The sequence below is a fragment of the Struthio camelus genome, chromosome 12 (genome assembly GCF_040807025.1).
Source record: "Struthio camelus isolate bStrCam1 chromosome 12, bStrCam1.hap1, whole genome shotgun sequence".
NCBI classification, from domain to species: domain Eukaryota; kingdom Metazoa; phylum Chordata; class Aves; order Struthioniformes; family Struthionidae; genus Struthio; species Struthio camelus.
Window position 1 is genome coordinate 7,705,806 of NC_090953.1, and position 12,232 is coordinate 7,718,037.

The window sequence follows — 12,232 nt, forward strand, 5'->3', positions numbered from 1 at the left end:
TCTATGCAAAAAGTCTGTAAGACGTAAATGGAGAAGGTAGCTAATTCCTAAACTTTCAGAAAAAAGTTGTGATAAATGGAATAATTTAAAGGTTTATCTGCCAGGTTCTGACAACTGTCACGTTCAATTTAAGTACAAAATACTCCCAGTATTTAACCAAAGGAAAGTGACGGATCATAAAGCTGAACACATACACAAATGCATTTATCACTGTGATCCATTCTGGGATGGACAGCAATGACTGTTTTATTGCTGTGAGGTGTTTCTGGGAAGTTTCCTTTATTCCGGGTTGGATTTTTTTTTTTTTTTTTTTGTTACACAGACTCGTTCTCTCCAGTACGTGTTTCTACAGCAGAGCATGACCTGCATTAAGCCCCATTCCAGCAATCAGATCAGTGCATGCAGATCTTAGAGCACACGCAGGGTCCCACTGACTCCAGAGGTCTCGGGCCAAGTAGATCCAACTGCAGAACTGGGACCTTAATTGTGAGCTCCAACATCTGTGAACCAGGCTAGAACTCAGCGTATACAAGGCGATGCAGACGACAACTGCCTTTGTTCTTTTGGGTGTTTTTGTTTGTTTTTATATGTTCAGTAATCCCTCATCTTTTTTTTTTTTCTTACCTCATCTTTTATATTAAATCGCGATGGTTCTTGTCTGCTTCGGTTTGACCTCCTAACCCCATAAACATCAGGATATTCTTCCCACATCTGCAAAATAAACAGACCATCAGAAGGCCTGCTTCACCCCAATTATTTCTGTCATTTTAGAGAGGTTTGATGATGAGTTTCTGAAAAATCAATGTAGAACCATTACAGACTTCTGGTAGCAGTGACCAGCAGTGGACACTTAAGAAACCTGACTGAAAAGGATTATGAATATTTTGGACTATTTGGTAATGCTTTAAAGCAGCATGTTTCACCTCAGCCTTCTCTTTATACTGGTCCATCTTTTTCCCAAGCTACGAAATACTTCCCAGCTCATTTGGGCTGAAAGACAGGGTATTGAAACATCCAGTCTCTGCAGGCAACAGTTAAGGGCAGAAGTCAAGGAAGCAACACCCTGCGCATGGAAAGAACGGACCTACCGACACAAAAGGACAACCCAGTGTCGCCAGCAGCTTTCACCCTGATCTCTTTCTTTGGGGAAAAAGCTACCCAAAGAGTGCAGTGACATATAGTCACTAGCAGCAACTTCCAAAGTGCCCAAGTTCAGGAAAGTCTGTACCCCAGCCTCGATGGTAAATGGACCCGGGGTAGAGGCAGGAGCCAGGAACCCCCCCTCCAGCCTGTGATAACGGGGGCAGCTGGACTTCTGATTGCCTGGGGGAAGGCAAGGGACCTGTTACCCTCACACTGCAGCGCAGCACTTGCAATACAGCCTCTCCTGCAACCCACTCCACCGCTTTCATTTGGCTCCTCTGCGCCGGGGAAGAAGTCAGTCTACAGGTGCTGTACTGTGGCACCTATCGCTACTTTGTCCTGGTTATAGGCAAAGGCTGCTATGCTATTTTCCTGGAACAAGCTCCTCAGACTGGCTTCAGCTGCATAACTGGACCACCAACAATACAGGGGTAAAGTCTGGACCAGTCCCTTTTTGCAGTATCCTGTGGACACCTGCACACCGCTACCTCATTGATGCCTCTTGTCACCCTGGGCTCAGGTCACCCAGGCACCCCGTACTCCAGTGGAGCAACGTGCTGTGGCTGCCGGTTCTTCTCCTGAATGCACTGATGCGAATGCGGTTTGGCAGCGCAGTACATGTGGACGTGCAGAGCCGGTTACTGGGAACGGTTGTGTTCTGAGAACCATGTTTGCTGTAACCAGGCCTACAATAGTTTAACACAACGGGTACTACAACATGCATTTGTTTGCTCTGGATGGATAGGAGGAAAAAGGGGAGACAAGAATTGATGACCTGAGGGATATGGATGCAGAGCTGTGTTAGTGGCACAGGACATCAGCAGCTCTACAGGGCAAATAGGAACCACTGACATGCCTCTTGGACATCCACACGGACAAATCCTCTGCTTTGTCCCTCAAGAAAGTTTACCCTCTTACAGATTTCTAAACCTATGTATTCTCCTTCTGCTTCCCCCTCCCCTCCAGTCCCCTAGTGTCTCTACAAACCACTGGCAGGAAAAGAAAATCAAAATACACTGCCAGATATAGTAGTGACTTGAGGTTGAAAGTCTGTATTTTTTTCTGCTACCTTCAAAGGCGTAGCGAGATTCCTGAAGCGTATATCTATTGTGCAAGTGAGAACAGAGAAATAAATTCAGAGCTTGTTTATTCCTCATCTCATCAAAGAAAACAAACCTAAATGCTCCTCAAACTATTTGAAGAACTTTGTCTTTTCATGTTTTAAATGGCATGGGTTTTGGATGAGGGAGTGACTGCCCTGATAAATCTGAATAGCGCCTAATACAAATTAACCTCATCTTTGTGGGTGTATCTGGACAGAAATATAATATAAACAATAATATAACAATTAATTGCATTGGTTACTCAAGGAGAACAGGTACCAACACGCTTAAGCGGTTAGACCTCACTAAGGGAAACACCCAATAACAGGGAAATTAAGGAAGGGAGAGGCTTTCTTATTGGATGGTGTCCTGACCTTTCCATGTTTCATTCATGCTAATTATCATCCTGCGTATGGATGTGCTCCCTCATGGCATAATTTTAATCCTTATTGTCAGGGACATGCTCTTAGAAGCCCACAGAAGGAGAGACAACTTCCTTCAGTCCCAACTTACTAACAATAAAACAGAAATTTGAATGTGTGTTACCACAACAAATACATCCTTCCTTGCTGGCCTAAACATGGGAGATTTAACATGACCTGAGCAGGCAGTTAAAAGATTTATACAGGGGAGAACTATAGCTGCTAGGAACAAAATCCTTTGCTTCCGCCTTGCACATATCCAGGGAATCCAGGCTTAAACCACTGCTCTTCTCAGTCTTTACATAGCAGCTTTCTCCAAAGTTGCTCACTCATGAACAAGCTACGCAAATTGCATATCACAGTTGAGGGGATTGTTACACGCCACAAACAAAAAATAGCTGACCTAACCTGATTTTGCCCCCTGCACGTACACTCATGTGAACTCAGTTCACCAAGTTTCTATCTGCAAATGGGCATTTGGGCTCTTCTTTCTCACTCCTGTGTTACTCGGGCGCCTCCATCCTTCAAGCAACGCAGGTAACCAAGGCACAACTTGTGCACTGGGAGGTGCAACACCAAACAAGGGGACATCACACACATTTGACAGCTGCAAACTTTTTTCCTCCCATAAGCAGTATGTGGAGGGTGAACTAAGCTATGTAGGAGAGCGGCTGCTAAAGGGTGACTAGGGAAAAAAGAAAAATCACAACTAAGAATCACTGTTCTGGATATATATATATTTTTTTTGAAGAGAGAGGCAGTGATGGAAACCAACCAAACTGACCTGATTCCTAGATATGCTTTTTCTTGGTTACATTCCATGAGGAAGCTTTACTACTCCTAAGGGAGAGGACAGACAGGAGAGACAAGTGGAAAGATGGAGGGAGAGGGAAAGGATGAAATGACAAGATCAGTTACTAGTGATAGAGAGGCATCTGCCTCTCACTCGTGCCAGTTGGCCCTTTCACTACCTATCTAGCACCCAAAGGGTTGTCACAGGTCAGCAAACACACACGAGCTCCTGCTCACAAAAATCACACCAACGAGGCACTGCGCACACGGACCAAAGGGCCAAGGAGCGACTCGGGGAAGCCAGAGGCAGGACGGTCTTGGTCCACGTGCAATCAGAAGGCTGGCAAAATGGCAGAGAAGTCAAAGATGGTTTTGTTATCCTGTCTTTTTTTTCTTGCTTTTTTTTGTTTTTTTCTTTCTGTTAACCTGCCTTTTTTCATGGGCAGAAGGGTAAGTAAGTAGCACACGGCTATGCACAGCAGCAGGGGCAATACCTTTTTAACATCTGCTATCCTTTCCTTCTTAGAGGCTGGTTTTTCTTTGGTTTCAGGAGGGGTCTGCTGGGATTTGGAACCCGTTGATTCACTTTCGGATTCAGACTGACTTTCGGAGGACTCCGAGCTGCTGTTTGACTCGCTGCCCTGCTCGCTGCCCTGCTCGCTTTCAGACTGGCTTGCAGAGTCAGAGCCAGAGGCTTCTTCGGATGCCGAGTGACTGATGGTAGAGAGAGAAGAGATTACATTTTAACTGTACTGCCATAGCTTTGACATATGGAAGGAGCAAACCTGAGTCACATCCAAGCTACCAGGGGAGGCTTGGAATAACCTAAACGGAAGTGTTAACCAACCGCACAGCCCAACACAGACTCCCTGTACTGTCGTATCAAATCAGATGCAATTCCGTCCCAGGACAGATGTTTAACGCGCAGGAGAGAGCACAGGCTCCAAATGACCCATTGTGTCTCCTGCTCATTAACCAGAACAAAAGGAGGGCTCGTACCATAAGGAGCAGCATTAACAGCACAGCCAGTGCAGGTCCTCGTGGGAGGGGCTGTCTTGTGTAGGTGCGCTGGGGCTGGAGCACCCAGACACTCTCCGGTCACAGTAGAGGTGAGCAGTCGCTCTGGTGCGGCTCTCCTCTAACCGGAGAGGACTGTGGCCCGTGGTTCAAAAAAATTTGACAATCCATTTCAGAAAGAAGCCAGCACCAAATATTGTATGCATAATGCTACATATTAGTAGATACCACATTTCTTGCAGAAAGAGTAAATTCAGCAGCAGAAGAGCAGAAAGGAGCTTATGCAGGTACACGGCTGGGGCAGTTCACGTTTAAAGGACTACATCAATGCTGTGAAGACTGCATTTCTTAGAGTATGCAATAATTGGAGAGTTGAACGTCAAATAGGTGCATTTTTCTTATTTTTGATGTTTATTGCATTTACATTAAAATAGGTTAATAAACACAATATTTACCTACTCAAAATGCAAGCTTCTCAGCAAAACAAAGGGAGGCCAAACTATTTTAGAAGTCAACAGTTCCCTTAGGTGGTCAGAATACGCCAATATCTTTGACCAGTCTCTCCAACCACACGTTCTTTTTGCTTTCCACTCAAAGCTCAGTTAAAAATGGAAAACTCACTACAACACACATGATAGTGAGGGAAAGGGAAGTTAGCATTACAGATCCCACTATGTCACGTAAGCTAAAAAGGAGTGCAGCAATAACGAGGCTGTAAACTTCTTGAACAAGGAGCATTTCTTTCCAAGCGAGATCTTGATCTGCAGCTAGATGCTTTCATGTTATTTTAAGAATATCTTCCAGATATAACATCATGAAAAGAACAGTCAGAAAAGCTTCAGAGATTTTTAATTTTTTTCCTTTTATGCAACCACAAAAGTAACAAAATGCATCAAAAGCTCTACTCAGATTTCACAACTGAAGAAAAAATATATTAAACAAAAAAGCATGAGTAATTACATCAAGAAAAATTGAAGAAATCAATGTATGCTATACAGTAGGCATCTCTAGATACAGTCAAGTGGCATTTGTAAGTATACCCACGTGCAAACAGGACTAATTTACACCACTGGAAGAAGTATTCCACTCACAGATAAAAATGCTTGAATTCCTTCAAAATCTAAAAGGGCTTTAGGGCTTTCCTACAGAAGTAAATACCCCCAGGAGGGAACGCCTCGGTGGAGCTGGTCTCTGCCTTCCTGCAGGGCTGCGGGAGCTCGCGGCTGCGCTTTCCCACGGAGCGGGCAGAGGGCAGCAGCCGAGCGCGCGGGAGCCTGATCCAGAAATCCCTCAGCACAGGGCATGCAGCCAAGCTCCCAGCCGCCATTTCACAGCAATCTCTCTTCCACCATCTTATGGTTTCATTGCTGTGGAGGCTGTTGCTGTGTTTGTTTGCAAGACCTAAAATGGAAGAACTTAGTATTTGCTGGGAGGGGGAAAATAGCTGTGTGTTAAAATTTCAAAACCTGAAGCAACAGAAGTGACATCTTTTCAGTAAAGGGTTGAGAATGAGTTGTCACTGATACTTGCCATTTTCCATTGCCCTGGTTTGTTTTCGAAAGACACAGAGGTATCCTATTGCTCTCTCCTAGGAGAACTGGAAAATCAAGTTAAACTGCCATTGTTCCAGGCCTTCTGCTATCTGATGTTTGTCCCACTCTTAACCACACAAACTGAAGGCACAGTCCAGTGCACAGCGCTGCAGCCCATCACTCCAACCGTGTCACGCCCTCTTACGGTCTTCCGCTTCCTCTCCATTTTCTACCATTCGAGCTCCTGCTCCTTGTGTTTGCCCACCAAGGCCCTTCGCAGACTTGCGCTCTGCTGTCTGCTCGCTATCAGTTTTGCTATGCCTTTTGCCAGCAGCAGCTGCGTTTCTTCCTACTTGTCCACCTCTCCCACAGAGAGGTCTCTCTTGATGGTTCCTCATTGAATACATCCACAAATCTGCTGATGTTTGCTCTCAAAGTGCCACTCAATGACATCGTTTTGCAACTGAGTCTAAAATAAGAGTTGAAACGTCTTTTTGGGGGGAATTTTCAAAGTTCTATGAGTTTTTCAAGGAAACACTGCCATAACACTCAAGGAAACTATACTTCCATAGCTCTTGGGGACCCCACTTCCACGGGAAGCAGGACAGTTTCCACACCATCCTATGGAGGCTCCCATAAGCCACCTGCCATCCTGTGGCATAGCAGGATGAGGACCTGGCCTTCACGAATATATGGGAACTGGAGACATCCAACCTTCTACTGTCACGATGCAAAGTAGCAACATCAGGCTTTGGCTGAATTACGTTGGCGTCTCATGTTCCAAAACCTGAAGTTCTCCACCAGGGACACGTGAAACGGAAAAATACTTTTTCTTCAAGCAGATTTATTAGCAATAGCTGGAAGAAATTATAACAACATAGGCTAGACTGAGGCCAGACAGTATTGGCAGTATTTGTTTAAAGGCTGAACAGTAATTATTGGTCTCCTCCCACTCTGGCACCCTTTGCTTCTCACAGCCCTAAGCTTTATTACAGTCTTTCTATACATGAGTGTCCATTATTCATAGGTGTTATATTATTCACAGTGTATCTGGGTACTACCATTACTCTTTTTTCTAGACGTTAATTATGTTATCTGAAAATAGGATGATTTCTCTAGTGACAGATCACACACACATCTGCATGTACAGGTATATATGCACTTGCCCCGATAGGGAAGGAAACGTAGATGGGAAATAGTATGTCCTTTTGAAGGCTGCTACAAATAATACCTTTTGCTAAAAACTTAGAAATCCTGTTATCAAGACAAAAGTATATGTGCTTGCCTTTAATTCTATATTGAAATGCAAATGAAAAAAATTAAAAAGCGTAATTCCATAAAAGGTCCTTTCTAAATATCACTGAGACAATCAGGAAGTCTTTCTACCTGACAGTAAGGTAGAAGGGATCAGCAACGTCATACGCCAAATCAATCCTTACCGTCGTACGTAAGCAGGTATTTAATTCCTCTCTATTTCTGGAATATGTCCTGCTTTAATGACCCTAAGTTAATATCTAAAAAAAAACCTACTTTCAACTAAGGTTTAAGCCAGAACGTCTCAAAATCACTGTTCAGCCAACCCAAAACCCTTCAGATTCAGTAGAGAAAAACACCTATGAACACCAACAAGATACAGTTGGACCTTTGGTAACTCCCTTGTTAGGGTGAGAAACTCCTATAAAAATTCAGATCCACTAAGACTCAGCAAAATATGTTCCCACTGTTTCTAAGAAGTACTTCAGGCCACAGCTCTGTTTTAATTAAGAACTAGTTCCTGACTTGAGGAAAAACATAACCAAGAACGAAACATTCCTTCCAAGAAATAACTAGCTGAATGGCAGTGATAAGACCCTTTACAATCAGGCATCTAAGCTTAGAAGGCAACTACAGCATGCCTGAAGCCTCCTGCGTTAGCTTTTAATATTTCACATCTGAGTGGTATGATTTCGTTTCATAAGAGCTCTTCTTCACTAAGTGACAAAACATTTTATAAGGTCTTAACAAGCAAGCACAAACAGTAGTTTTGTTTTCAGGAGATGCCAGAGAAGCTGGAGTCCCTTAGAAAATGACTAGAAATATGTTTCTGGAATTAAGAGCTGACAAGGGAAGGGCTCTTACTGATAGCATTCTGCTTGAAATTTTGCAAAATTGGCTTTTGATGGCCAGATCCTGACTTCTGCCAGTAGACTATGGGAGTACTAATGGCCCAAGATCTTCTACAAGCCAAGCCTAATTTACCTTTAAAAACTGTTACTAATGCACCACACCACCGTTTTGAATCCAAACAGCAATGCTCTACTGGGATTTGCAACCTTAGTTTGAATTCCCCATCGATGAAAAAAACCCTGAGGCAGTCTCAAAACGGTCTTTGCTGTAGACTCCCAGAGTCAGAAAGTATCTGAATCCATGTTTACTGCTCCCTTCAGGCAAATATACACTTAACCTTTATGCATGGCAGACAAAGCTTCACACATCCTGCGGAAAACTGATGCCCAGCTGTCCATCCGCATCTCAGCTTGCTGCCACTGAAAGGCAAAAAACAGGTACCTGGCAGGCGCCTGGGCCTGCCCTCATCCATCCTGCCTCTACAACCCACGTTCACAGTACACACCTTCTGCTGGCTCCAGCACTCACTGGGCTCCTCCACAAGCCACTTTAACTAATACATCAGCAGAAGAGCCCAGAAAAACTGCAGAGGAGTTTTCTGTTGGCTTAGTGAGTAAAATCAGTGCCAGGTGCAGAGGCCACAGCCGTGGAAGTCTGGCAGTACAGATGGGGGAGGCGAGACCTCCATTTCTGGGCAACAGCCAGCCCAGCCTGGCCACCTCAGGCCCTCAGCACCATGGAAGTCTACTGTCACTGGCAGGGTCAAGAAACCTGCTGCAGACTGATGAGCCTTCCCTGCTGCATGGCAACCTCTGGCAGAGGCACAGGGCCACCTGCTAGCTATAATAACGTTTTAAAATTGCAAGTAAATCCACCAGATTTACTACCCATTCATAATTACTATTTTATTACTGACCAAAAGCACAGTAGTGGACAGCTGAGTTGACACTGCCTGAACTGAACAGGACAGTTAATTTTATCCAGACATAAATGTTTCAGACCAGACATATCTGTCAGATCCAGCTCTACCAGTAGAAGAGGATTCTCATTCCCCACAGCTCTCTAGCAAGGACTACCAGCCTCTCCTGTCCGCCAGTGGCACCGTTCACAGAAGTGACCCTGGATTTACTTCAAAGCAAGAATCAGTTAAGTCGGTGCAAATCACCGGTTTAAAACTATTCAACCAAATTTATGTCCCCAAAGTGACCTACACATGAACTGTTCTACAAGTAAAGGGGCAGTGAGGAACCAGAAGATGCGAACCCGCTAATCCACTAATCCCAGCTGGATCTCCTGCAGCTTTAACATTTCATTTGAAGTAAGTCTGATGGATCTATAAACATGATGTTCCCTATTGTTACAAATAAATACATATGCAATGCCCATATTTACTGAAAATAAACAAGTAACTTCAGTTAATGCTGGCACATACAGTAGCAATGAAAAACCCCCAAACCATGAAAATCTCGCCTCTAAGCTCAACAAGCAACTGAGAGGAACGGTAGACTGATCCGGACTACAGATCGTTTGATGAAAAAAGGACCATACATGGACCACACAAGCATGAGAACTTCATGCGATCTATCACTTGGGGGGAAAAAATTATAGGCAAATGCTAGAGTAAGCACTGCCAAGGACAGAGTCAGTATGCTGACCTTGTATGAGAGCTAAGTGAACGGTACAAATTGCAATACTGAAGAAAAATTCATTCTCAGTTTTTTGAGCTTTTTACTTTACTCTGAAAGTCTATTAAAGGAAGTAAGTGGTGCTTGCCAGTCTCCTAAGGAAAATATTTTCTTGGTGGTAAGAGCTGAGGAGGGTCAGTTAATGAAAGAGCTTTTCCTAGCTTATCTCCTATTGGCAAAAATGGAAATAGGGAAAGGAAGGGGCAGAAAAAATAGTTCCTGCTTCTCTACCTAGCAGTTCCCTTCATACTCTACGCTTTATTAGCTCTGCATCAATGAGCTGGCTCAAAATAGCAATTTAAGAAACTAGAACATGTTAGACACTGACAGACTCTTCATATAGTTCAGAAGCAAGTCTCACACAACTCTGAACATGCACAATATCATTTGACCAAATCTAGGCTGGCTGTCAAGGGGCACAAACACAGTCCCCAGGATTACAAGATTGCCCCTACCAGATATCCAACACGCCCTTCAAAGGGCAGAGATTAAAAGTGGGAGGCAGAGGGAGAAAAAACATTTCCCCAGTCTCATTTTCTGGGATTGGCAACTTTTTATGTCCTGAAATCAGCAAATGAAGAGAGAGTTACCATGGAGAACATATATGTGTTTTCCACACAAGATTACAAGCCCTGCTTGCAAATTGTGTGTGTTAATTACATTTATACAGCAATAGAAACAGTAGGGCCACAGTGCTACTGTAACAACTAAGGGATTAGGCACTCAGCAGGTATCCCATCTAAATAGCCATCTGAATTGGTTTGCACCAGTTTCAAGCCAAACTCAAAGGACTGGAAGGAGAAAAGGTACAGGGAAATTTTCACAGATATTCTGGCCAACATCACTGCTGTCTCCAGCACATAATTCCTAAATTCCAAAGGCAGAGCAATTCCTGAGTACATAGTGGGCTAAATATATCCTTCACCGCTCTGCTGCGGCTCCCTGTAAAGCACGTGTGACTATCTTGAATGACAAGCATATTCCAAGTTTTTTTCCCACTACAAAGACACCACACTATGCTTACATAATAAAGCAAAACTAGCAGTTCATTCAAGATTAGGGGAGCGGGATCCCTTGCTCTCTGATCTTTGAGCCAGAGGCTGAAAATGCCTGGGATGTTTAGTGGGAGAAGAAAGGAAAAAAAAAAAAAAGGCAGCACAGTAACAAAAGGAGTCAAAATCTGTCGGCTTGATTAAGGAGGGCCATTGAGAAGCTCCAAAGGCAGCATCCTTCCCCTTCCCTCCCAGTGAAAGGAAAGTACAATTGCAGTTCTCAGGGCTTTGAAAAGGACAGATCTCTCCCTCCCCAGGAATGCGGCCATGTGTTGTAACGCTTTACACTCATCAACCGCTGCAGGACAGCTCAGGCTTGCTCCTGCTGCTGTTCCCACCCAGGCAGCACCCACTGTTGAGAACCTCCTAATAACGGCCAAAAAAAAAAAGGAGCACGCCTGCACTTTGGAGCCAAACAGCGCACACATTTCCAAGGCTGAGATAACGGAGCAGGGATTAATTCACCATGCCCCTCAGCCATTCTAACTACAGCCTCCGCTTTGTCACATCGGAGGACAGCCAGGATGTCAATGGCCAGCACAAAGGGAACTCAGTATACAGTCAGCACCAGATTTTTCTGTGAAGAACAAAAAATGTGATGCTTCAGGCGGAGACTAGATTGCAGTCATGAGCTAGGTTTAAATTATTACAGAAAGTTTTTCCCCCCTTTTAACTTCTGCAAACTTCCTTTGAGACTTAATGGTTTAGAGAAACGCAGTAACATGGAAACGTGGGACCCACAATCATTAACAAAACATGAAGATACAGAAATTCCTTTCTGCTTCCAAATTATCTGAAGTTTAGTAGAAAGGAACTTGACCTGGTCAGAGGATCTTACACCAAGTGATTGTTAAAACCTGCTTTTAAACAACAGATCTAAGATTGATCGCTGAGCCTTCATTCTACAGACATCACATTGCATTCAAAGCTCTGCAGCTTGCATCAGCTCTGTAGTTCCTCCCTGGGAAAGAGTCTAAATGGCTTCTGTAATTAATATAGAAGCAATTTCACTAAGCCATCTATATCTAGCAATAAAAAAAAAAATGTAAGAAACCTAAATAGTTACAGTGTAACTTTTTTTTTAAGGAGTTAGGTGTTCTGGAACGAGTGTATTCTTTACATTACGATAGACCTGCTTATGACTGGGGTAAAGGTTCATGAGCAATGAAGCGTGCAGTACCACTGCTGTGAAGTAGTCAGCACTTAGCAAAAATACTTCACAGAAGCCCTGCCAAGATGAAACTCCATGTGAGAAGTTACCAGCACAATACCAAAAGGGAATCCGAGATTTTTTTTTAAACCTTAGAAGCCAAGACCAGAAGAACATACATGCTATAATGTAGATGAGCTCAGCCCACAGGTAAGTATTAAAGCAAGTCA

The 12,232-nt window shown here is 43.8% G+C and overlaps 1 protein-coding gene across 6 annotated transcripts in view; it reads right to left on the reverse strand.

The window, feature by feature from the left end:
* CHD2 (chromodomain helicase DNA binding protein 2) overlaps positions 1–12,232 on the reverse strand; it is a 62,118-nt gene that overhangs the window by 42,642 nt on the left and 7,244 nt on the right. For 3 of the 6 annotated variants that reach the window (XM_068958751.1, XM_068958750.1, XM_068958753.1), the window contains exons 3-4: positions 3,955–4,174; positions 625–711 (exon numbers count right to left, since the gene is read on the reverse strand). The exons of 2 other annotated variants lie outside the window; for them this stretch is intronic. In XM_068958751.1, coding sequence (XP_068814852.1) covers positions 625–711; positions 3,955–4,174 — 307 coding nt within the window. The remainder of the gene's footprint in view (positions 1–624; positions 712–3,954; positions 4,175–12,232) is intronic. One more of the 6 variants, XM_068958752.1, reaches the window with a different exon arrangement.